Here is a 23,641-nt window from a genome sequence, read left to right as displayed (position 1 = left end):
CAGGAGCAGAAGGTGCAGGTCCCGCAGACAGCAGGGAGCTGGCAGAGCTCCTCAGCAGGAGCCTTCGAGGTGGAGAGCGGCTTCTCTGCAGCACTGCCACCCTCCGGCTCAGGGGAAAATTCGCTTTTCCTGGCAGAGAAGCATTTCCGAGCGCCGAGCCTTTGTGAACTTAGCACTTTTCCATCCCATTGGCAAGGAGAGAGCTGAGAGGAAACCTGGATGTGAAAACTTCCCATCGGTGAGCAGAATCTGTGCCGCAAAATCCTTGGTTGGCAGCTGGATGAGCTGCTGTCCAGCTGCCAACCCTCGTTTAATTTGGGGGCACCAACGCGTCCAGCTCCTCCAGCCAAAGACGGCAGACACCAGTTAGTCACCACCTCAGCCCTCTGATGCCACTGGCTAACCAAGGCAGAAGCAGGAGACAAGTAATTTGTACTCCTTCTGTTAGATAAACTTTCTTTCTAGGTCTAGGGGCACGTGCTGGCCAGCATTCTGGAAGATGTTGTCCCAGGTCTCCACAATGACACATGTGGAGAATTCAGGAAACAAGAACTCCTCCGATGAACAATTACAAATTAATGACTTCCCACGAGGCAGCTGTGACTATATTTAGCGCTGAGGGAAATTCCCTTTCCGAATTCTCTCTGTACTGGTTCGCACAGGTAACTAAATGATCATAATATACAACGTGGAGTGAGGCAGGCAGGAAAACTCCCAAGTTCACCTGCCAGAAAAAGTCTTTTAAAACGCTGCTGAGATTTTTGTTCTCATTTAGCTGAAGACAGCTCAGCACTGGGAAGCCTGCTTGCAGAGCATCCCAAAGCGGTAAGGGTAGACATCTGCATGCACATCATCCAAAGTATGAGAAGAGATGGTAGCCATTATAAAGGGTCAAACGCAGTTATCCTATTTTGCGGGCTTTTAATGGTAATTTTCACGTTAATTTACAAATTTGCTGTTATGCACATTATATATCCATTTAGTAATGAAAAATGTAAGTTAATTCAGCTCTCAGTCAAGAAATTGTTGTAAAAACGCCCTTGCTAAGGTCTGGCACCTACTCCCGCAGTTCTGTATTAACACAGGCAGCCAGGTGAGTTTCTCGTGCTGAACCTGTCCAACCTGCCGGCCCTCCCCCACCCTGCGCGTCCCTGGAGCTGCTTCTCTGCTGGCACCAAGGTGAGGACCTGGAAGCTTCAGGGTGCTGAGGGGGTGGACTTACAGCGCAGCAGCCGCAGGGCTCCAGCGTGACTAAGGCAGGAAGCGGACACCACGCTGCAACCCTTGGCACAGCAGCGATCCAGCCTCTCTCAGAGGGATACCGCTGGCGAGGCACAGCCCCCAGTTAGCTGGTGTCTGGAGGCCCAGGGTTCAGCACAGCCCCAAGTTTTGCTCCGAAACCCAGGCCTAGGAGAGCAAACAGGCTACGGGTCGGTGCGAAGTGCCTTGGCACAATGCTAGATGGCAACTCGTATGCGTGATGCTACACCTGCGCTACCCGTCCCTCATGTCTAGGCGTAACAAATTCACCCGCGGGATTCTGTTCAAAGGAAAGAAAGATACGGAGACCTGAGCCTAAACCATAAACAGCACAACAGACCAAAGCTGGAGAACACCAGGTGTTCGGCTACGTTAGTCCTCAGCAGACGAGTGGAAATAAATCAAAGGGTACTACAGCCTTGAGTTTTTCCACCAGAGCTGTTTCCATCATCTCAATAAATTCAGCTCTTAAAATAAAACTTGCTTTCCAGTAATATAGACTCTGTTTGCCTTTTACTTTCCGTCACTTCAAGCTGATTCACCTTCGCGCCTTCTTGGAAAGAAAAGGTCAGCAGCAGGGTTTCTCAGAAAATGCAATACAGCAAATTAAAATTGCAGTCAGTCTGGACTGCTGGAGAAAGTGCAGGCAGAGCAGCTGGGAACTGCAATGAACGCCCCTAAGAGTTCTGCTGAGGGAAGGAAAGTCAGGACTTTGGCTCCGGAACAGCTCAAGAAGAGTGTTAAACCTTGCACCTGCACACACACAGCGGAATTTTCCCCACACTGAGCAACAGCTGTTTCACAAAGACTTCCCCCCGGCCCCGGCCCAGTGCTTTTACAGTAGTGTCACCATTATCCTGACAATCAGATCACCCATTCTCGTATAGTTTATATTTAATGTGCGAAAATAAAGGAAGCGCTTTGCAGCAGTCTCTGGAGGAGAGGGAAGAGTAAAAAGATTGAGATGAGCAGTCGATTGGCAACGGACAGAAACTGCTCCCTGGGAGCTCCCTTCCCCCTTACCTACCTCCCCTCTAAAGAGTGCAGTAACACAATCCACAAAGGTAACTGAACTCTTGTGGGAGAATTTGTGGCACAATAGGCCGCAGCTCCTTTCAAAACGGATTCGTTTCGTTTATTTATTTTAAAGTCCACTGATCATCATCACAAAAAAAAAAAAACAAACATGGGAAACGCAACTAAAGAGAAAAAAGTCCAACCAAGACCTAAGAACCCAGAGCTACGAGTAGATGTGAGCCTGTGTTGCACGGCGCAGGTGCACGCACAGGACGAGACGACACATGCGCGCTGCAGTGTGGCGAGAGGTGGGTTCCTTTATGTTAACCGCTGAACAATGACAGCATTGAGCAGGTTGGCTTCCTTCAGGGTTTGGTTCTCATCAGTAAGCTCTTTGTTTGGGAAGGTGGTCATGAGGACGAAACTGGTGGCAGCCATCGCTGGCCGAGCATCTACTATGAAGAGCCGGATGTCACGGATCCTGTCCAAAGGGATCAAACACACAAGGGTGATCCTGTTACTGAACATCCTGTAGAAGCGCGTGGCAACAGCCTAAATTCACCTTTTCCGGAGCATGCAACCCTGCAGTCGCTGCGCTTGTTTTTCAGCTAACAGTAAAGGCCAAGGCCAGACAATTATTATTTAACCTACTCCTCTGCAGACTCCCATTTACTAAAATAACACAAGCTGCTTTATAGGCTAAAGATTTACAACTAGATGTTCTTTTACACTGCCCAACAGGATCATCTGTGTTGTCAGGCAGCTATTTGAAATTGAAAGCTTCTGAACGCTTCAAGATGATCACATTAACAAATTGCTTGACGCTAGCTGCTCTAAGTGACTGAGCTCATCACACACAGCAAAACCTAAATGATCTCAACTCCCATGAGCAGCCGCAACAGCAACACTGGATCTATTCCCTTGACCTGATCATAGGTTTTTGTACTTTTTGCACCATGTTTGATTCTCTTACAGAAACTGGAGGAATATAAACAAATGGCCAAACTCTTTGAGATCAGGTAGGTGAGGACGACTTCAGGAGAGAAGTTTAACGAAGCAACAGGGTATATAACCCATCTTTGCTCGTCCAAGGGAACTGAACTGCTCTAAGAGCATCCCTTGGTGCTCCAGTCAGCACAGGGAACAGCCCAGTAAAAAAGTCTGAACTGAGAGTCAGAATAACTGAACCAAGTTCCTAATTACCTGACAGTTTCTAAAGTCCTTAGAAGAAATTCAGGGGGTTTTTTTATAGGTGATATGAAGGGACATTCCGCTGATAATGACGCTCCCAGGTGCAGTATCACTGGCTATAATCCATCACTATTTGGAAAGCAAATCCTATCCTTCCAACAGTTAACGACTGCCTTAAAACCCCACAATAATTTTATTCCTATTCACCTATACAGAAGGATCCCCAGAGTTCCCTTTAGCAGGCTAGCCAGGACTTCAACATCTGCTCCATCTGTGCGCAGTTTGCATTGTCATTCAGGCCTTCCCAGTTAGTAACCTGTGTTTCCTGTCGCGTTTGTACCTGTGACTGTGGTTAAACTTCTGGACCAGTCGCCCACCGTCAGCAAGCCGGATTTGGATGTTGGTGATGGGCTCCGACTCATCAATAGCGATGGCAGAACTGGCTTTGGCTTCATTCTCTGCCTGCTGGGCCGGCGAGCTGGTGCCCATGACCTGGGGTGCAGTGCTGAGAACAGGGAGACACAAGGCGAGCTGTTAAAAAACGGAAAAACCCACCCAGCTGCAGGGTGCCAGCAGTCAGGCAGTGAGCTTATCGCCTGCTGGGCCCAGCTACCAGGGTTCCCAGTCAAGAGACACTAATGCAAGTTGGAAGCGAGAATTTAGGAGTCAGCTAGTCAGCAGGGACTTGTCTAGACCTCTATCATCTCCCTTTGCAGCACCACATCATGGGTCTTCACATACCCACAGGAACAGGGGCAGTGTAATTTGGAAACACCGCTCCTACGTGCCATTCACCATGGCGGTTCCAAACTAGGGATCCGCCTCCTGCCACGGAAAGGCTGAGCCACCTCACAGTACAAACCTCGTTTTCTCTTTTAGAGGAACACCCCCCCATACCCCAGGCCTCGAGTGCCTTTTCTTCAGAAAGATGAATCAAAAGGCTCAACGTTGCAAAACTCTCAAGGGACTCTCTCACGTCACACACACAGCAAACCAGCACTGCTGCCTTCTCACCTGCCCAGCTTCTGTCCTTCTCCAGTAAAAGCTTTGAAGACACTTTTAGGTTTCACGTACTCCTCATCGCGGTGATCCTCCATATCCAGGTTCACTTGTCCGCCCCGTGCTAACCTGCGCAGCTCTGCCGGGACTTCCCTGCAAAGAGAGTGTCCTAAGGCAGCTGCCTGAAGAAACAAGTCGGGAAAGTGCAGAGAAAAAGTGCCAGCCGCAGACCTCTGGAATTTCAGGAATCGCAGCGAGCCTGTGATTAATTAACAGGGCAGATGCACACCTCCCCACTAACAGACACAAATTAAAGGTGACTTTTCCCTGACCCTCACCTGGAGTGACATGGTACATCAGAAATCCTCTGCCCAATATGAAAGTCCATTTGTTCACTTCAAACTCAAGGCCCCCTACAAACCAAGGCCACTTCCCATTGATCTGAAGTAAATGTTCGAGTCTGCCCTCCCATAGTTCCATGTTAAGAATCTAGCTCTTATAAGAAAGCTCAGGTGAAACGTGCCATTGCTCACGTTTCAGAAAACAGCTATTCTTTCTCTCCCCTCTCATTACATACCCTCTGCGGATATCATCAAGGAACTGGGCATTGGACGGATCCTGGTAGCTCCTCAGTTCTCCGCTATCCAGACTGAATCCACTCTTCCAGAGCTTCAGCACAACATGCACCTGCAGCAGCGGCCAAACAACAATCAGTCTCACCGAAACATCTCCATAAGAACAATAACCCACGCAGCATTCCAGACTGGCAGAGGAATTCCAAGGTGCAGAAAACATTCCATCCAGGTTCCTCTGGGTTGAGGGAAAAACCCCAAAGCACTGGCTATGTAACAGTCATGCATCAATTTCTAAAAGGTGGCACCACAGACACCTTTTTGATAAATATGGTTGAAGAGCCAAGAGTGTGCTAGGCCAGGAGCCGAAACCAAGCTCCCACCACTGCCTAGATGCGTATTTGGTCACAAACCAAGCACGAGAGACTCTTTCATTGATGCTGTTAGCTCCATATCTCTTCAAGGGATAGAAGAGTTAATTGCCTAGTGCTCTTTGCACGCTATTTTTCACAATCTGTACTTCTAAGAAGTGCTCAGATTCTTAATCAAAAGTTCATCAGAAAACTGCTTACCCAAGACCCAAGCACCTACTATTTTCTAATCAGAAATCCCTGAGAAGCAGGATTTACCATACTTCTGTCCTCTTGAATTTCTATCAAGCTTTATAACTCTCTGGGCTTGCAAGCTCTGTAGCTACAGCAGAGAAATCCCTCAGGTGACATCTACAAAACAGAACAGAGAGATACTCACATCCTGAGCAGAGTTCTGCCTCCTCTCTCCTGCCACATAAGCAGACTCCTCCTCTGGAGTAGCCCCGAGGCGATACCCTCCCCCTGCGAAAGGCTGCAAGAGAGAGGAGCAGGCAAAGAGGTTTTAGAGACACAGCCCCAAGACAACTTGATTCCCTTTCCCCAACACTGTTATGGACGAACAGGGGGACTTTGTGGCATCAGCAACACCTATTGTCCTGCAGGCACAGTCACCAGCTTGAACAAGTTGATAAATGTGGCACAGGAAAGTGGCTTTTCATGCCAGTGTGACACACGAATTGGAGCTGCACTAAGAGAAGAGCCCAGGCTTAGCTGTCCTTTTAAGACAATTCCAGGACTCCACAGTACCAAACAGCTGTCACGGTGGGAGCCTTAACTGAAACAGGGAACAGAAGGAAGAAGAACTTATCACTCCTCACTTTAGGCTTGCTAGTCTCGCCACTGCTCTTGGCCGTCCGATCAACTGCCACAGCACCGTGCTCCTTTGCTCCTTTGAACAGATCCTCCACCAGCTCATTGGGACTCTTCTTCCTCGGAGGACCAACGATCTGCTGTCCACTTCTCTCTGAGCCACCGGCATAAAACCTAACAGAAAGCACACAGCTTCTGGGTAAGACTGGACCGCTGCTTCTCCAGGAGACGCATGTGACAGGACCCAGCAGTTTTGTATCAGGATTCAGTTCATTTTTGTACAGCCTGGATCTACAAATATTAGCTCCTACCAGTGGATCTCCTACTGTAGCCACTTAACAAGTTCCTGTACTGCAGAGACTTTCTTTTTACGTCAGTTACTGTAAAATTATCAATTGATCAATAGCAATAAAGTGATAACAACTGTCTCAGACCTAGGAAGAGAAACAGTCCAGACGGACAAGGCTCAGTTTCAGATGCCAGTACCAGTTATATTCCCAAGCTCAACAAGACTTCCAGCAAGTCTCTGACCTGTCAGATGGAAGAAGTTGGGCAACATCTAACTGGTATTTTGAAGGAAGGCACATATTCATGCTACACTGAAAGATCACCACACACAGGATGGGTCTGAACTGTAAGCAATGAATGCAGTCAGTGAAGTGCAATTAAGCACTTCTGGAAGACTGGGTTTATTAGCTTCCAGATGGCTTGTAAAAACACACAGAGCAAGCTCACATCTGTTTGCAGAAGACCACACAGTCTACCTAGACTGAGCCATCAGATCCATTCAGTTTACCTTGCCTTTTAACCTTAAGGGTATTTAACTACTTACAGCTGACATCGTAGATGACTTTCCCACTAGTATGCCATGTTCCCACTGGAAAGGGGACCTACATTTCTCTTTCCACCTCCACACTCCACTACATTACCCTTAAGCAGCACTTAAAAAAAAACCAAAAACAAACAAAAAAACCAAACCCAAAACCCCAACAAAAAACAAAACCAAAAAGCAAACCCAAAATTCCCAAGCAGAAAGAAAAACAATCCCTGCATTATTCTATTTCCCTTCTCTGTGGACACAAATGATGATTTGGGCTTTTTTCCATTCTTAACCTAGGGCTTCCACATCCTGCCTTAGGCTTTCTCTCAACCGCACAATCAGCGATGAAAACTTGCGTTTATACAGCCATGCCGAACATGTGCTTGTGCACGGACTTTGCACTGACCAACCTTTACGTGTCAAACCTGAGATTTTTCACTACAGGAATTTCATCTCAAATCTGCTTTTTAAAAAAGCACAAGTGGCAAGCCGTCAAAAAGGGCAGAGATAAACACCCAGGTTTTAAGTATTTAACTGAAAACTTACCGCTGTCCCTCCTCCTCTTCATCGTCATCCTCCTGCGCATGAACAAGGTCTCTAAACGATGTTACTCTATGGTCACTGCAAAAGGCAATCAGAGAAGTATGTCAGCCTCATGACGCATTTCAACCACATAAGCAAAAGCTCCTGAAAACAGCAGTTAGGCTGAGCCTGTTCTACTTTAAGGGTCTGATTCATTACTCTATAAAATGATGGGTCAGAACTGGTGTAACCGAGTGGCGAATTTTGCTCTTGGACCTCTCTGCCAACTACACCAACAGAAAACAAGAGCGGGTGCACTGGAGGAGGCTCAGATGGTGGCTGCAGCCATAGAAAATGCAGCGAGTCTTCAGTCACCTTCCTTGCTCGCACACTGAAGCCGCCACTCCCAAACCTGCACAAGCACAGGTTTCTCTTCCCGGCCCCAGGACAGTCCAGCCTCCACATCCTTCCCCTCTTGTTGTTTCTGCCAAGGCTGTTAGCTCTGATCCAAACTGAAACTGGGTTCTTCTGCAATATGGACTGTATTCACCGATGCCTGAACCTAGAGCACTTTTCTTTCAAGACTTAGTAGCTCCTTTTCTTTAAAACTGGATAGTATTTCCCTACTCCACAAGGAATTGGTGCAGCAAAATTAACCTCTTGTTATAAAATGCTCAACTTGATTGGATTAGGTGTTACACAAAATCAGAAAATATTTTTCCTGCTGAGGTACAATCTGCTCAAATAAAAGCATTACCAACTGATTGTCTTCTAACCTTCTAATTGATAGACAAATCAAATTTTTCCTGAGTAATGAGGCAAGTTGTCCTAACTGATCTTTGGATTAGTTGTGCAATAACATGGGAGCTTGCAATGTATAAATGCTGAGGTTTTCACAATTTCTAGAGAGCCATATGAGGTGAAGCAGATCTGAACACAGAGCTATTTCTCCTGAAAATTAATATATATCAATGCTTTAGATAGAGCTTGTGTTTTTACAGTTTGCACTGTCAGGTTTAGAAGCGGCCAATAAACAGACTGGCCTGAGCTGAAGCTCCCGCCTCACCTGGCTGCAGTGCCTCTGGATATAGAGCTGGGTGTGGGCTGGGGAAGAGTCAGAATGTCCTCGTCACCCCCGTCCTCGTAGAAACTGGCAAGTGCAATCTGGAAAGGAACACGGCCGGAGTTTTTCAGGATGAGAGCAAGCATTCCAGAACAATGGAAAAAACCACACACAAATAACACAGCTCAAGCTCCTGTCATGCTGGACATCTTAAGGCACATCACCCCCTGAAAACATTTCATGTGATTTCCCTGTTTGGATGTCCTAGCAAAGACAAGGCTTTGCCACCTTTTAACGTTTGGCTTTGTAGGACACTCACCACTACAGAAATGCCAGAGCAGCTTCCCCAAAGGGAGGCTCTTATTCTGCAATATTTCTACAGGGGCTATGCCAAAATTACTCTTCTGAAACAGCTGCTTTTGTGACATTCATGAGAAGACCCGGAGTTAATTAAACACAGGCAGATGATCTGAGGGAGATGGGAAACAGGAGCGGATCAGAGAGGTGGCTGATCTCCCCCTTCATTTGGGGGTGCAGGGGCCGCTGCTGGCAGTGCAGCCAGCGGAGCACTGAGGAAAATCGACCATTCAAGGAAAACCTCCGCAAACCCGGCAAAACCCAGACGCTGCTCTCTCACTGCGTGCTAGCAATTAGCGATGTTAAAATTAACGAGGGGACCATGCCCCGCTCCGGCCCCAGCCGGCCCCCAAGGCACCGCCTCAGCCCGGCCGAGGCCTGAGCCTGCAGGACACCGAGCTCCCGGCCCAGCGCTCCCTCCTCCGCCACCACGACGGCCTCCAGGGCCGCGGCCCCCGCCCGGCGCCAGCCTCGGCCGCGCCCCCGCCACCAGGCCCCCCCTCAGCGGGCCGAGCCGGCGCCGGGAAGAGCTGCGGGACGCGGGGCGGCGGCGGGGCTACCTGGAGGTCCCAGCCGGCGGACTCCAGGAAGAAACGCGCTCGCTCCTCCTCGACGCCGGTCACGGCCACGAACTCCCTCAGCGCCTCCTCCCTGTCCGCCATCTTGCCGCGGTGCAGCGCCCAAACCCCGCCGGGCGGAAACGGCACAGAGCCCCGCCCCGCCCCGCCCCGTGTGCGCCGCCAAACCCCGCCGGGCGGAAACGGCACGGAGCGTCGCGCACCGCCCCGCGCGCTGGAAACAGCGGCCCCTGGCGGCCCGGCGGTGCGCAGCGCCCAGCCAGGGGGTGACCGGAGCCGAGCCCCGGGATGCTGTGAGCCCCGGGGTGGGCAGGTCCCGAGCCCTGGCGTGCCCGGAGCCGAGCCCCGGGTTATGCAGCATTGAGACCCACGGCGGCCCGTGCATCCCGGCCCCTTTATTTCCAGGTACACAGGACAAAGCCCGTGGCGGCCGAGCGCCAAGACCCGCTCCCGGTGCCGCCACGCAAGGAACCAGGGGTTGACACGGAGCAGGACGTGGGGGCTGCCCCCGTGTTTCCCTCCTCATGCCCTCCTACGCTTGAAGAGGAAGAGGAGGAAACCACCGAGGAGCCCCTTCTCCAGCAGGATGCCAAGCCACAAGCCGGGGCTGGACAGGAGGTTCCAACCTGCAGCGGAGACAAGGGGACGTGAGCGTGTCTTTGGGGAAGAACCCTCCGGCCGTGCAGGTGAACGGCACCCATTGCCCCGGCCCCGCTCTGTGGTGGGGTCCAGACGCGACCTGGGGGGTGGGTTTGGCTGCGGGAAGAAGCGTGGGTCTGTCAGACCAGGCTCTGCCACCCCCACCCAGCCCCGGGGCTGCAGGGAGAGGGGTCTCCCATGGGGGCACAGATGCGCCTGAGGACCCCGAGCCCCTTCCCCATCCCCACTCGCCCCGAGCAGAGCCCACCAGGCTGGGCTGGGCTGGTTCCCACCGGGAGCTGCTCTGGGAGCCCCACTCACCACGTACGGACACCTCCGTGCCTTTTCCATGCTGAAACACCTCATCACTGCCCAGTGATTTGCGGAACTTCACGCAGTAATAGGTGCCGGCATCCTCGGGACAAACACCCCTGATGTGGATGGTGAAGTCTGTGTCAGACCCATTCACTGCCCTCATCCCGCGGGGGAAGGAGCCCGTCTGGTCATAGATGGTCTGGTTCCCACTGCCCCAGCCCTTCAGCCACTTCACGGGGCCAGGGGGACCATATCCAGACGTGGTGCAGGTCAGGGTGAGCGTCTCCCCTGCTGCCACCGACACCTTGTCCTGGGGCTGCTGTAGCTTGAAGCTCTGAGTCATCTGGGCACCCGCACCTGGGCACAGTGACAGGAGGGTTTGGGGCTGATAAGGGGCTCCAGAGCCAGGGCACGTCAAGGGCCATCGCCAGACTCCCAGCCCCAAGCCCAGAGCAGGAGAAAGAGAGATGTCCCCATCCCTCACCCCTCCCGGGGCAGCCAGCACTGCTGGGGACTGTGCTACAGGGGGATGCTGGGGCTCCCAGGACAAGCTGGAATAAAACAAACTTTTCAGCTGGGAAGAAAAGCAAGCTGGAAGGGCGGCAGTGAGAGAAGAGTTCCAAATACTCCCAGGGGGCATATGGAGCACCAGGCCCTGAGATGCACCCCCTTGAGCCCCATGGCAGGCTTGTGGCACGGCCACTGCCAGGGATGTGGCCACAGGCTGCCCAACTACCCCTGGCTCTGCTGCTTCCCCCCACCACAGGTCCCCCTCCTGGGACGGGCCCCCAGACCCATCCCCATCCCCACACGCCCCGAGCAGAGCCCATGGGGCTGGGCTGGGCTGGGCTGTGCGGGAGGCAGCACCCGGCAGGGGTATTTCCCACCGGGAGCTGCTCTGGGAGCCCCACTTACTGTATACAGACACCTCTGTGCCTTTTCCATGCCGAAACACCTCAATACGGCCAAGAAATCTGCTGAACTTCACGCAGTAATAGGTGCCAGCATCCTCGGGTTGAACGTCCCTGATGTGGATGGTGAAATCTGTGTCGGACAGATCTGCTGCCCTCGTCACACGGGGGAAAGAGCCCATTTGGTCGTAGATGGTCTCGTTCCCACTGCCCCAGCCCTTCAGCCACTTCATGGGTCCACCAGAATAGTCTCTGGACGTGGTGCAGGTCAGGGTGAGCGTCTCCCCCACAGCCACCGACACCTTGTCCTGGGGCTGCTGCAGCTTGAAGCCCCAACTCACCTGAGCATCCGTACCTGGGCACAGCGACAGGAGGGTTTGGGGCTGATGAGGGGCCCCGGAGGCGGGGCACAGCACGGGGCATCACCAGACCCTCAACCCCAAGCCCAGAGCAGGGGACAGAGAGACATCCCCATCACTCGCCCCACCCTGGGCAGCCAGCACTGCTGGGGACTGTGGTATGGGAGGATGCCAGGGCCCCCAGGACAAGCTGGAATAAAACAAACTTTTCAGCTGGGAAGAAAAGCAAGCTGGAAGGGAGGCAGTGAGAGAAGAGCCTCAAACATTCACAGGGGGATTATTCAGTGCTGAGCCCTGAGATGCACCCCCCAGAGCCCCACAGCAGGCTTGCGGCACGGCCACTGCCAGGGATGTGGCCACAGGCTGCCCAACTACCCCTGGCTCTGCTGCTTCCCCCCACCACAGGTCCCCCTCCTGGGACAGGCCCCCAGACCCCATCCCCACACGCCCTGAGCAGAGCCCATGGGGCTGGGCTGTGCGGGAGGCAGCACCCGGCAGGGGTATTTCCCACCGGGAGCTGCTCTGGGAGCCCCACTTACTGTATACAGACACCTCTGTGCCTTTTCCACGCTGAACCACCTCATAACCACTAGGCGATTTGCGGAACTTCACGCAGTAATAGGTGCCGGCATCCTCGGGTTGAACATCCCTAATGTGGATGGTGAAGTCTGTGTCGGATCCATCCACTTCCCTCGTCACGCGGGGAAAGGAGCCCGTCTGGTCATAGGCGGTCTCACTCCCACTGCCCCAGCCCTTCAGCCACTTCACAGGGCCAGCGGGAGCGTCTCCAGACGTGGTGCAGGTCAGGGTGAGTGTCCCCCCTGCTCTCACCGACACCTTGTCCTGGGGCTGCTGCAGCTTGAAGCCCCGACTCACCTGGGCACCCGCACCTGGGCACAGCGACAGGAGGGTTTGGGGCTGACAGGGGGCCCTGGAGCCGGGACACAGCACGGGGCATCGCCAGACCCCCAGCCCCGAGCCCACAGCAGAGGACATCCCCATCCCTCACCCCCCGCGGCAGCCAGCACTGCTGGGGACTGCGGGATGGGGGGGTCCTGGGACCCCTGGGACGTGCTGGAGTAAAACAAGCTCTTTGGTGGGGGTGAAAGCAAGCTGGAAGGGAGGCAGTGAGAGAGGAGCCCCAGATGCCCGCGGGCACAGGGAAGCATTGCCCAGCCTGCGGCGCGGGGCAGCGTGCCGGGGGAGAGGTGCTGGGGCTGTGCGGGGCCCACACTCACCCGGGGCTCTGCGGAGCAGGAGCAGCATCAGGCAGGCGAGAGGCAGCCCCCGTGTCACCCGGGCCATGGTCATTCCCACGTCCTGCTCCCCACAGCTCGGCTCGGCCGGGCTCTGCTCGGCTCGGCTGGGTGCTGGGCTCTGCCCCGGCAAAGGGGAAGGAAGGGGCTCACCACTGGCCATCAATCACCACCATCTCCTGTCACGAGGCTGATCCTCACCAGAGATGTTCAGTCCCGCTCTCTCTCCCCACAGATGTGTGCCACGGCCACAACCACGGGCACTGGGTAGCCAAAGAGAGGGTCTGCGGTGGCTCGGCTCTTGCTGGTGCAGCTCAGCCTCCTCCCGCTGCGGCTCTCGGGTGAGTCCAGAGCGGGGCAGCAGTGGTGGTGGCCCCCCGACAGCCCTCCTGCCTCCCTGCGCCGCTGGCTGCTGCTGCCGGGGGGGGGGACACGGGACAGCGGGGAGAGGCCCGGCACCCGCAGCAGACCGCTAACACGAGCAGGCTTGCAAAGATAAACACCGGACGGGGCAGCGGGGGCTTTCCTCCTCCAACCACCTTTTTGGGCTGTGCAGGGGTGCGCAGGACAAGGAGCAGCGGGACAGCTGCTGAGGGGGCTGCAGGGATGGGGCCTGCAGTGGGGGTCAGCATTTCAGGTGATGGCGGGTGTGCAGGATGCAGGCAGTGCCAGCACCAGGATCCAGCGGCGCAGATCAGCCCAGGGCAGCCCGTGCATCCCGGCCCCTTTATTTCCAGATACACAGGACAAAGCCCGCGGTGGCCGAGCGCCAAGACCCGCTCCCGGTGCCACCACCCAAGGAACAGGGGACCGACAGAGAGCATGACGTGGGGGCTGCCCCCGTGTTTCCCTCCTCATGCCATCGCACGTTTGAAGAGGAAGAGGAGGAGCCCGCCGAGGAGTCCCTTCTCCAGCAGGATGCCAAGCCACAAGCCGGGGCTGGACAGGAGGTTCCAACCTGCAGTGGGGACAAGGGGATGTGAGTGGCTACGGCTTGAGGACAGGAATCCCGCAGCCCCCTGCTGCCGCGGGACCCAGTGGCTCTCACGCACCGTTAACTGTCTGGGATGAGTCTGTCGTTTCCGACTTGGACGTGGCAGTGATCCACAGGATGGCCGTCCTGTCGACGGGCTCCTGGGCATCGTGCACCACACGGCAGGTGAACACGGACCCGTTCTTCTCCTCCATCGCTTTGACCTCCACCAGCCTAGTCAGCTTGAACAAGCCCTGGGGCGTCTCCACCGGCTGGGAGACGTTCTCCATGTTCATCTCCATCCCGTTCTCCAGCCAGGTGATGGCCACGTCCCTGGGGTAAAACCCCTTCACGTGGCAGGTGAATTTCACGGTCTTGTTCACCCCAACAGGGCTCGGCGGGTCAGCGTCCACCTGGATGCTGGGGGAAACTGGGAAGAGAGGCAGCGCCTGGTGCCCAGCGTCCCCCGTCTCCGCTGCCGGCGGGGTGCCCTGTCCCTGCCCTGGGACCCCCAGCCCCACAGGAGCTGGACACCCCGAGCGCCGGTCCCCCCCCAGCCCTCACCTCGCAGGGCTTGCCTGAGCTGGTACGTCTCCCTCAGCGGGGCCGTCAGCGTGGGGTGCCGCACCTCGCAGACGACCTGTGAGCGGACGTCGTCCACCCCCAGTGGCATCGTCACGGTGCTGACCATGTTGTAGGAGGATTTCATCTGCCCAGGGGTGATCGTTGGCTGCTGAGCCGAGATGGGGACCCCATCCTTGAGCCATTTCACACCGATGTCTTCAGGGAAGAACCCTCCGGCCGTGCAGGTGAAAGCCACCGATTGCCCCGGCCCCGCTCTGTCTTTGGGCCCGGATACAACCGGGGGGGTGGGTTTGGCTGTGGAAAGAAGCATGGGGCTGTCACCAGGGCTCTGCCACCCCCTCCTGGGGCTGCAGGGAGAGGGGTCTCCCACGGGGGCAAGGATGCGCCGAGGAATGGCCCACAGGACCCACTCCTGGGACCCCGAGACCCGTCCCCATTCCCACTCGCCCCGAGCAGAGCCCACCGGGCTGGGCTGGGCTGGTTCCCACCGGGAGCTGCTCTGGGAGCCCCACTCACCATGTACAGACACCTCCGTGCCTTTTCCATGCTGATACACCTCATCACCGCCCACTGATTTGCGGAACTTCACGCAGTAATAGGTGCCGGCATCCTTGGGTTGAACATCCCTGATGCGGATGGTGAAGTCCGTGATGGACCCATTCACTGCCCTCATCCCATGGGTGAGGGGGTTCGTCTGGTCATAGATGGTCTGGTTCCCACTGCCCCAGCCCTTCAGCCACTTCACGGGGCCAGCGGGAGCGTCTCTGGATGTGGTGCAGGTCAGGTTGAGCGTCTCCCCCGCTGCCACCGACACCTTGTCCTGGGGCTGCTGCAGCTTGAAGCCCCGACTCACCTGGGCACCCGCACCTGGGCACAGCGACAGGAGGGTTTGGGGCTAACGGGGGGCCCTGGAGCCGGGACACAGCACGGGGCATCGCCAGACCCCCAGCCCCAAGCCCACAGCAGGGGACATCCCCATCCCTCACCCCCCGCGGCAGCCAGCACTGCTGGGGACTGTGGGACCGGGGGGTCCTGGGACCCCTGGGATGTGCTGGAGTAAAACAAGCTCTTTGGTGGGGGTGAAAGCAAGCTGGAAGGGAGGCAGTGAGAGAGGAGCCCCAGATGCCCGCGGGCACAGGGAAGCATTGCCCAGCCTGCGGCGCGGGGCAGCGTGCCGGGGGAGAGGTGCTGGGGCTGTGCGGGGCCCACACTCACCCGGGGCTCTGCGGAGCAGGAGCAGCATCAGGCAGGCGAGAGGCAGCCCCCGTGTCACCCGGGCCATGGTCATTCCCACGTCCTGCTCCCCACAGCTCGGCTCAGCCGGGCTCTGCTCGGCTCGGCTGGGTGCTGGGCTCTGCCCCGGCAAAGGGGAAGGAAGGGGCTCACCACAGACCAAGTTCCTCCACGGACCCCTTGCACAAGACCCAGCTGGTTCCCAGAGTGTTCACACCATCTCGCGTCACAGGGCTGGTCCTCGCCACTGATGTCACTCCGGCTCTCCCCACAGATGTGTGCCACGGCCACGGCCACCAGCACCGGGCAGCCAGCGAGCGGGGCCCCGACCCGGCACGCTCCCGTACGTGTGGCCAGCCCTCAGCTCGGCACCCCGGGGCGTCCGGGGGACACCCAGCCCTTGCCAGCAGGATCGGGGCACGGGCTGGCATCTCCGATGGACCCGTGGTGCAGAGCTCGCCCAGGGCTTCGCCGGAGCCCCCCTGCAGCCGAACCGGGGCGGGCAGAGCCGCTCTCCTGCCCCGCGCCCCGCGCAGCCCCTCGTGTCAGGAGGCTCTTGGTCCTTGGATGACGATGCCCTCCGGGATGAAGCCCGGCGGAGCTGCCGCCTGTCTCTGCCTCTGCCTCGCAAGCATGTTTTTGGGCTGTGCAGGGGTGCACAGGACAAGGAGCAGCGGGACAGCTGCTGAGGGGGGCCACATGGATGGGGCCTGCAGTGGGGGTCTGCACGCCGGGCGATGGCGGGTGTGCAGGATGCAGGCAGTGCCAGCACCAGGATCCAGCGGCGCAGATCAGCCCAGGGCGGCCCGTGTATCCCAGCCCCTTTATTACCAGGTACACAGGACAAAGCCCGCGGTGGCCGAGCGCCAAGACCCGCTCCTGGTGCCACCACCCAAGGAACGGGGGACCGACAGAGAGCATGACGGGGGGGCTGCCCCCGTGTTTCCCTCCTCATGCCATCACACGTTTGAAGAGGAAGAGGAGGAGCCCGCCGAGGAGCCCCTTCTCCAGCAGGATGCCAAGCCACAAGCCGGGGCTGGACAGGAGGTTCCAACCTGCAGTGGGGACAAGGGGACGTGAGTGGCTACGGCTTGAGGACAGGAATCCCGCAGCCCCCTGCTGCCGCGGGACCCAGTGGCTCTCACGCACCGTTAACTGTCTGGGATGAGTCTGTCGTTTCCGACTTGGACGTGGCAGTGATCCACAGGATGGCCGTCCTGTCGACGGGCTCCTGGGCATCGTGCACCACACGGCAGGTGAACATGGACCCGTTCCTCTCCTTCATCGCTTTGACCTCCACCAGCCTAGTCAGCTTGAACAAGCCCTGGGGCGTCTCCACTGGCTGGGAGATGTACTCCATGTTCATCTCCATCCCGTTCTCCAGCCAGGTGATGGCCACGTCCCTGGGGTAAAACCCCTTCACGTGGCAGGTGAATTTCACGGTCTTGTTCACCCCAACAGGGCTCGGCGGGTCAGCGTCCACCTGGATGCTGGGGGAAACTGGGAAGAGAGGCAGCGCCTGGTGCCCAGCGTCCCCCGTCTCCGCTGCCGGCGGGGTGCCCTGTCCCTGCCCTGGGACCCCCAGCCCCACAGGAGCTGGACACCCCCAGCGCCAGTCTCCCCCCAGCCCTCACCTCGCAGGGCTTGCCTGAGCTGGTACGTCTCCCTCAGCGGGGCCGTCAGCGTGGGGTGCCGCACTTCGCAGACGACCTGTGAGCGGACGTCGTCCACCCCCAGTGGCATCGTCACGGTGCTGACCATGTTGTAGGAGGATTTCATCTGCCCAGGGGTGATCGTTGGCTGCTGAGCCGAGATGGGGACCCCATCCTTGAGCCATTTCACACCGATGTCTTCAGGGAAGAACCCTCCGGCCGTGCAGGTGAAAGCCACCAATTGCCCTGGCCCCGCTCTGTCTTCGGGCCCGGACACAACCGGGGGGGTGGGTTTGGCTGCGGGAAGAAGCATGGGGCTGTCACCCGGGCTCTGCCACCCCCTCCTGGGGCTGCAGGGAGAGGGGTCTCCCACGGGGGCAAGAATGCACCCAGGAATGGCCCACGGGACCCACTCCTGGGACCCCGAGACCCGTCCCCATTCCCACTCGCCCCGAGCAGAGCCCACCGGGCTGGGCTGGGCTGGTTCCCACCGGGAGCTGCTCTGGGAGCCCCACTCACCACGTACAGACACCTCCGTGCCTTTTCCATGCTGATACACCTCATCACCGCCCACTGATTTGCGGAACTTCACGCAGTAATAGGTGCCGGCATCCTTGGGTTGAACATCCCTGATGCGGATGGTGAAGTCCGTGATGGACCCATTCACTGCCCTCATCCCATGGGTGAGGGGGTTCGTCTGGTCATAGATGGTCTGGTTCCCACTGCCCCAGCCCTTCAGCCACTTCACGGGGCCAGCGGGAGCATTTCCAGATGTGGTGCAGGTCAGGGTGAGCGTCTCCCCCGCTGCCACCGACACCTTGTCCTGGGGCTGCTGCAGCTTGAAGCCCCGACTCACCTGGGCACCCGCACCTGGGCACAGCGACAGGAGGGTTTGGGGCTGACGGGGGGCCCTGGAGCCGGGACACAGCACGGGGCATCGCCAGACCCCGAGCCCCGAGCCCACAGCAGGGGACATCCCTGTCCCACACCCCCCACGGCAGCCAGCACTGCTGGGGACTGCGGGATGGGGGGGTCCTGGGACCCCTGGGACGTGCTGGAGTAAAACAAGCTCTTTGGTGGGGGTGAAAGCAAGCTGGAAGGGAGGCAGTGAGAGAGGAGCCCCAGATGCCCGCGGGCACAGGGAAGCATTGCCCAGCCTGTGGCGCGGGGCAGCGTGCCGGGGGAGAGGTGCTGGGGCTGTGCGGGGCCCACACTCACCCGGGGCTCTGCGGAGCAGGAGCAGCATCAGGCAGGCGAGAGGCAGCCCCCGTGTCACCCGGGCCATGGTCATTCCCACGTCCTGCTCCCCACAGCTTGGCTCGGCCGGGCTCTGCTCGGCTCGGCTGGGTGCTGGGCTCTGCCCCGGCAAAGGGGAAGGAAGGGGCTCACCACAGACCAAGTTCCTCCACGGACCCCTTGCACAAGACCCAGCTGGTTCCCAGAGTGTTCACACCATCTCGCGTCACAGGGCTGGTCCTCGCCACTGATGTCACTCCGGCTCTCCCCACAGATGTGTGCCACGGCCACGGCCACCAGCACCGGGCAGCCAGCGAGCGGGGCCCCGACCCGGCACGCTCCCGTACGTGTGGCCAGCCCTCAGCTCGGCACCCCGGGGCGTCTGGGGGACACCCAGCCCTTGCCAGCAGGATCGGGGCACGGGCTGGCGTCTCCGATGGACCCGTGGTGCAGAGCTCGCCCAGGGCTTCGCCGGAGCCCCCCTGCAGCCGAACCGGGGCGGGCAGAGCCGCTCTCCTGCCCCGCGCCCCGCGCAGCCCCTCGTGTCAGGAGGCTCTTGGTCCTTGGATGACGATGCCCTCCGGGATGAAGCCCGGCGGCGCTGCCGTCCGGCTCCGCCGCTGCCCCCCGCCCGCCCCGGGGCAGGCAGCAGAAGCGTTAACATCCCGCGCCCGCTCGCCTTCCATTTCCTGTGCAGCTTCTCCTTCCCCTTCTCCCGGCGCCGGAGCCCGAAGCCCGGGCAGTGCCGATGGCTTGGCGCGTCTTGCTGGTGCAGCTCAGCCTCTTCCCGCTGCGGCTCTCGGGTGAGTCCGGAGCGGGGCGGCGGCGGCGGCCCCCCGACAGCCTCCCGCTCCCCTGCCCCGCTGGCTGCTGCCGCCGGGGGGGTGGCGGGGGGACAAGGGACGGCGGGGAGAGGCCCGGCCGCCGCAGCAGATCGCTAACGCGAGCAGGCCGGCAAAGATAAACACCGGACGGGGCGAGGGGGTGTGGGGAGTCCCCCCTCCGACCACCTTTTTGGGCTGCGCGGAGACGCCGGGGGCAAGGCGGGCGGGGTGCGCAGCGCCGAGTCTCGGGGTGCGCAGAACCGAGCCCCGAGTGTGTAAAACCGAGCCCCGGGGCGCGCAGAACCGAGCCCCGGGGTGCGCGGAACCGGGCACCGAGTGCGCGGAACCGGGCACCGAGTGCACAGAACCGGGCACCGAGTGCGCAGAACCGAGCCCCGAGTGTGCAGAATCGGGCACCGAGTGCGCAGAACCGGGCACCGAGTGTGCAGAACAGAGCCCCGAGTGCGCAGAACCGAGCCCCGGGATTTGCAGCCCCGAGCCCCGCCGAGCCGTTGCCGAAGGTGGCGGGGGGGCTCTGGGCAGGAGGAATTTTGGGGGCAGGAGGGGTTTGGGGGCTGCGCTCGTCTCCGGGGCTGCACATCCCGGCTCAGAGTCGGCTCCTGGCCCCGGCTGCGCAGAGCCCCGGGCTGTGAACCCCACTTCCTCGCAGAGCCCCAGTAGTCCTGGCTCACGTTGTACAGAGCTGGGGCGTTAATGTTTAACAGCGCTCGGGAGTTTTTCCTGCCAGGAATTCCCCTTGGCTCCCTCTGTACCTCACCAGATTTCAAGCGCCCACAGCGCCTCCTGTTAACCACACGATGGGGGTGTAAATTTGCCCCTCGTTCATTTTTAACCTGGCTTCTGCCGCTCTCGGTGCCTGCGCTCTGTCTCCGCCATATCCAGGGGTATTTCTCAGCTGAGCTGCTGCAAATTCGGAGCAAGCTGGGGCCGCTCAGCCCCTGCCCGTGCCGCTGGGGGTGACTGGAGCAAGCCCTCGCCTCCCTCCATCGCTCAGCCCCAAACCCTCTTGTCGCTGCGCCCAGGTGCGTGTCCCCCACTGACTCGGGGCTTCAAGCTGCAGCAGCCCCAGGACAAGGTGTCGGTGACAGCGGGGGAGACGCTCACCCTGACCTGCACCACGTCTGGAAATGCTCCCGCTGGCCCCGTGAAGTGGCTGAAGGGCTGGGGCAGTGGGAACCAGACCATCTATGACCAGACGGGCTCCTTCCCCCGTGTGACTAGGGAAGTGAATGGGTCCAACACGGACTTCACCATCCACATCAGGGATGTTCAACCCAAGGATGCCGGCACCTATTACTGCGTGAAGTTCTGCAAATTGCTGGGCGGTGATGAGGTGTTTCAGCGTGGAAAAGGCACGGAGGTGTCCATACATGGTGAGTGCAGCCCCGTGAGACGCTGCTCCCAGTGGACCCTGTCCCATGCCCACAGCGGGGTCCCGTGCTGCCCTGCACCCACCACCACCCTCTCCCCACTCTGCGTTGTATATCCACAGAGACAACCCTGCTTCGCAGCATGGTGGCTGTAGCTGTAGTGCTCTGCTTCCTCCTCCTCCTTGGCGTCGTCATCACCCTTTGCATGTGCAGGAGGAAGCACAGAGGTGAGGCAGACAGCCAGTGCCTGGCCAGGCCGGCGGCCATGGGCACCTTCTCGCCCATCCCTCTGCGGTGCTGTGCAGGGACCCCCGGCACCCCCAGGTTCGTACCCACCACCTCTTTGGCACCTCAAATTGAGTGAACCGCCTTATCCACCTGCCTTATCCTGATTTCCTCTCCCTCTGGAGTGGTGGTTTTCCCCAGAAGAGGTCCTTACTCACAGACACATCACTGCGCTGCATCGCTTCTCTCTGTGTTTCACGGGAGGGGAGCACCCAGCACCAGGGAGCTCCCTGCAGCCCCTCACCGCGGTGTCTGAGCCCGGCCCAGGAACGCCGATGGCATGTTGTCCCTCTCCTCTGCCTTCAGTGTGGGCATCATGTGTGGCCACATGCCGCAAAGCCGGGCTAAAATTTGGGATGGGAATTGAGGAGCACTGTGCTGAGCGGGGTGGGGAGGGCACCCAGCTTCCTTTAGCTCTAATGGCCGTCCTTTCCCCCAACAGTGAAGTCCTGGATGCAGAGAGCTCCCATCTGCCCAGCCAGGTAAGGGCGAGCTGTGAATATGGGGAAGAGCATCCCATGCCGATGCCCTGGCTTGCAGGGACTCTGCAAGGCTCCGGGGCCAGCGTGGGCAATGGCTGAGCAGCAGCCCCCTGCACGTGGTCCTGGCACGCTCCGCATCACGGCCTGGGGCCACTTGTGCAAGCCGTGGCACCGCCGACGCAGGCTGAACCCCGCCATTAGGGTTATTTTTGCAAGATTTATCTAGCGACAGCATTAACCGTTCGTCTGCATTTCTGCAGCAAAGCAGCAAGGAGGACAACTACATCCACTACGCCGATCTCCAGCCCCTGCCCGCGGCCCCGCGGCACATCAGGAGCCCCGGCGCAGCCTGCTCCGAGTACGCCAGCGTCAGGGTAGCTACCAAGTGACATGTGGCACCGCAGCCTGTGAGGCCGAAGAGCCCGTTTTGGGGGAGGAAGCAGGGACATTTCTGCAGGGCACAATAAAGAAGGAAGTGGGTTGCTTTGCACAGCACACCCCGGTCCGAGCTTGTCATGCCTGGCAGAGCTCCCCTAATTCTTTCCTGTCTTGGTGGCCACATCGGGCAGGGTGAGGCTCAGGGCCGGACCTGCTGTGCCAGGGCTGGGCAGCAGCTCTGCCAGGACCCAGCAGCCATCTCGAGCACCGGATCAGGCCATGGAGCTGAGCACCTCTGCCTTGTGCAAGCCGTGCGGTGCCAGTTGCTCCAGGAGGAGTTCTCGTATGCCTGTCTCCACCAGCACGGGCCGCCACCGGCACTTTCCCGGCTCAGCAGGTTCATAATTTGTGTTAATCTTTTCACCGCACCAAGCCCATCCGCATTAAAGCCAGCAAATAGCCATTCCCTCCAGTCCTGCTGTTTTCAGGGTAGGAGCAATCGTGCTGGTCCCACGGGGTCCTGGGGCACGCGTGGCCTCTGCAGTCCCGCACCAGCTCACCCTGTGCTGCTGCCGGGCTTGTGCTGTCCCCACAGGCACCCCCACCTCCCACCCTGCCCGGCTCCCCCCAAACCTCCATCTTCTGTCGGGAACAGCCCTCGGTGCTGCTTTGCTGCAGCTCATGGGCCAAGGCTGAGCCCTTGCATGCCTTTCCCTGCCCTGCCGAAGGGGCTGGTATTTGGGAACGAGGATCCTGATGCTGTGTTAAAAGCAGGGCGGCTGGCACCAGCCTGCCTGCCCTTCCAGCCTTTCTCCCCTGATCCGTGCACATCTCCTGCTCCGGCCCCAGCCAGCCCATGCCCATCTGCTGCATGCACATCCCCTGCTCTGTGCAGGTCTCCTGCTCTGTCCTCATCCCCGGCTCCAGGCAAACCTGCTGCATGTACAACTGCTTTGTGCACATCTGCTCCATGCTCGTCTCCTGCTCCATGGACATCTGCTCCATGCATATCCCTTGCTCCATGCGCATCTGTTCCATGCGCGTCTGCTCCATGCTCATCTCCTGCTCCATGCACATCTGCTCCATGCACATCTGCTCCATGCACATCCCTTGCTCCACGCACATCTGGTCCATGCACATCTGGTCAATACTCCTCTTCTGCCCCATGCACATCTGCTCTATGCAAATCTGCTCCATGCACATCCCCTGCTCCATGCACATCTGCTCCATGCACATCCCCTGTTCCATGCACATCTGCTCCGCGCACATCCCCATCTCCGTGCACGCGTGCTGGGTGCCCACCTCTGAGGGGAGCGTTACGGAGCGTGGCGGCGGCACCCGCGTGCACCCCGGTGTGAAGTGCAGACACCCACCCACCCGTGGCGGCGGGTGCTGCCACCGCGCCGTGCACCGCCTCATGCAAACACCCCCTTGGCAGGCACGGGCTGAGGGTGAAACACACTTTTCAGGCAGAGGAACCGGCTGCTGCCTGTAACCTTGAAAGCTGCTAGTTTCTAACTTTATCTACTTTTTACTGTGAAATCAAAAAAAGGGAACTGAAA

General features: G+C 58.5%; 5 protein-coding genes across 6 annotated transcripts; 1 reads left to right on the top strand and 4 right to left on the bottom strand.

The window, feature by feature from the left end:
* Positions 1–2,334: 2,334 nt before the first annotated feature.
* Positions 2,335–9,681, bottom strand: NSFL1C (NSFL1 cofactor). The gene is made up of 9 exons (XM_054218305.1): positions 9,543–9,681; positions 8,629–8,726; positions 7,587–7,661; positions 6,229–6,394; positions 5,790–5,882; positions 5,045–5,154; positions 4,483–4,620; positions 3,809–3,973; positions 2,335–2,758 (listed from the first exon to the last, which is right to left on the bottom strand). Exons 1-9 carry the CDS (start codon positions 9,642–9,644, stop codon positions 2,596–2,598), a joined length of 1,110 nt encoding a protein of 369 aa, XP_054074280.1. The 5' UTR covers positions 9,645–9,681; the 3' UTR covers positions 2,335–2,595.
* Positions 9,682–9,971: 290 nt separating this feature from the next.
* On the bottom strand, positions 9,972–13,187 carry LOC128916493 (signal-regulatory protein beta-2-like). The gene is made up of 5 exons (XM_054218303.1): positions 13,023–13,187; positions 12,324–12,674; positions 11,430–11,780; positions 10,521–10,871; positions 9,972–10,186 (listed from the first exon to the last, which is right to left on the bottom strand). The coding sequence occupies exons 1-5, from the start codon at positions 13,093–13,095 to the stop codon at positions 10,083–10,085; spliced, it is 1,230 nt and encodes a 409-aa protein (XP_054074278.1). The 5' UTR covers positions 13,096–13,187; the 3' UTR covers positions 9,972–10,082.
* Positions 13,188–13,343: 156 nt separating this feature from the next.
* LOC128916494 (tyrosine-protein phosphatase non-receptor type substrate 1-like) lies at positions 13,344–16,405 on the bottom strand. Its single transcript, XM_054218304.1, has 5 exons — positions 15,814–16,405; positions 15,115–15,465; positions 14,578–14,892; positions 14,093–14,443; positions 13,344–13,998 (listed from the first exon to the last, which is right to left on the bottom strand). Exons 1-5 carry the CDS (start codon positions 15,884–15,886, stop codon positions 13,895–13,897), a joined length of 1,194 nt encoding a protein of 397 aa, XP_054074279.1. The 5' UTR covers positions 15,887–16,405; the 3' UTR covers positions 13,344–13,894.
* Positions 16,406–16,655: 250 nt separating this feature from the next.
* LOC128916694 (tyrosine-protein phosphatase non-receptor type substrate 1-like) lies at positions 16,656–19,040 on the bottom strand. 2 transcript variants are annotated; one of them, XM_054218682.1, is made up of 5 exons: positions 18,702–19,040; positions 18,003–18,353; positions 17,466–17,780; positions 16,981–17,331; positions 16,656–16,886 (listed from the first exon to the last, which is right to left on the bottom strand). In XM_054218682.1, the coding sequence occupies exons 1-5, from the start codon at positions 18,772–18,774 to the stop codon at positions 16,783–16,785; spliced, it is 1,194 nt and encodes a 397-aa protein (XP_054074657.1). In that variant the 5' UTR covers positions 18,775–19,040; the 3' UTR covers positions 16,656–16,782. The 2 variants fall into 2 exon arrangements, with proteins under 2 accessions (XP_054074657.1, XP_054074656.1); XM_054218681.1 differs by lacking the exon at positions 18,702–19,040 and having other exon boundaries at positions 18,003–18,524.
* On the top strand, positions 19,017–22,537 carry LOC128916696 (signal-regulatory protein beta-2-like). Its single transcript, XM_054218683.1, has 5 exons — positions 19,017–19,522; positions 20,587–20,937; positions 21,057–21,258; positions 21,662–21,701; positions 21,962–22,537. Exons 1-5 carry the CDS (start codon positions 19,468–19,470, stop codon positions 22,088–22,090), a joined length of 777 nt encoding a protein of 258 aa, XP_054074658.1. The 5' UTR covers positions 19,017–19,467; the 3' UTR covers positions 22,091–22,537.
* The last annotated feature ends 1,104 nt before the right edge of the window (positions 22,538–23,641 follow it).

Source organism: Rissa tridactyla, chromosome 12 (assembly GCF_028500815.1).
Source record: "Rissa tridactyla isolate bRisTri1 chromosome 12, bRisTri1.patW.cur.20221130, whole genome shotgun sequence".
Taxonomy (NCBI): domain Eukaryota; kingdom Metazoa; phylum Chordata; class Aves; order Charadriiformes; family Laridae; genus Rissa; species Rissa tridactyla.
This window is presented reverse-complemented; position numbering and strand designations above follow the sequence as displayed.

Excerpts from the sequence above, each read along its gene's own strand:
- NSFL1C (XM_054218305.1), bottom strand. The coding sequence starts at position 9,644 with ATGGCGGACAGGGAGGAGGCGCTGAGGGAGTTCGTGGCCGTGACCGGC. Across the intron at positions 5,155-5,789 it reads GGCAGAACTCTGCTCAGGAT|GTGCATGTTGTGCTGAAGCT; the intron begins GTGAGTATCTCT and ends CCGCTGCTGCAG. Across the intron at positions 3,974-4,482 it reads GAAGGACAGAAGCTGGGCAG|CACTGCACCCCAGGTCATGG; the intron begins GTGAGAAGGCAG and ends CCCTGTTCTCAG.
- LOC128916493 (XM_054218303.1), bottom strand. The coding sequence starts at position 13,095 with ATGACCATGGCCCGGGTGACACGGGGGCTGCCTCTCGCCTGCCTGATG. Across the intron at positions 10,872-11,429 it reads CACAGAGGTGTCTGTATACA|GTGCGGGTGCCCAGATGACT; the intron begins GTAAGTGGGGCT and ends CACTGTGCCCAG. Across the intron at positions 10,187-10,520 it reads CACGGAGGTGTCCGTACGTG|GTTGGAACCTCCTGTCCAGC; the intron begins GTGAGTGGGGCT and ends TCTCCGCTGCAG.
- LOC128916494 (XM_054218304.1), bottom strand. The coding sequence starts at position 15,886 with ATGACCATGGCCCGGGTGACACGGGGGCTGCCTCTCGCCTGCCTGATG. Across the intron at positions 15,466-15,813 it reads CCTGCTCCGCAGAGCCCCGG|GTGCGGGTGCCCAGGTGAGT; the intron begins GTGAGTGTGGGC and ends CGCTGTGCCCAG. Across the intron at positions 14,444-14,577 it reads GCTCAGGCAAGCCCTGCGAG|TTTCCCCCAGCATCCAGGTG; the intron begins GTGAGGGCTGGG and ends CTCTCTTCCCAG.
- LOC128916694 (XM_054218681.1), bottom strand. The coding sequence starts at position 18,459 with ATGTCCCCTGCTGTGGGCTCGGGGCTCGGGGTCTGGCGATGCCCCGTG. Across the intron at positions 17,781-18,002 it reads CACGGAGGTGTCTGTACGTG|CCAAACCCACCCCCCCGGTT; the intron begins GTGAGTGGGGCT and ends TTCTTCCCGCAG. Across the intron at positions 17,332-17,465 it reads GCTCAGGCAAGCCCTGCGAG|TTTCCCCCAGCATCCAGGTG; the intron begins GTGAGGGCTGGG and ends CTCTCTTCCCAG.
- LOC128916696 (XM_054218683.1), top strand. The coding sequence starts at position 19,468 with ATGGCTTGGCGCGTCTTGCTGGTGCAGCTCAGCCTCTTCCCGCTGCGG. Across the intron at positions 21,259-21,661 it reads GGGACCCCCGGCACCCCCAG|TGAAGTCCTGGATGCAGAGA; the intron begins GTTCGTACCCAC and ends TTCCCCCAACAG. Across the intron at positions 21,702-21,961 it reads GCTCCCATCTGCCCAGCCAG|CAAAGCAGCAAGGAGGACAA; the intron begins GTAAGGGCGAGC and ends GCATTTCTGCAG.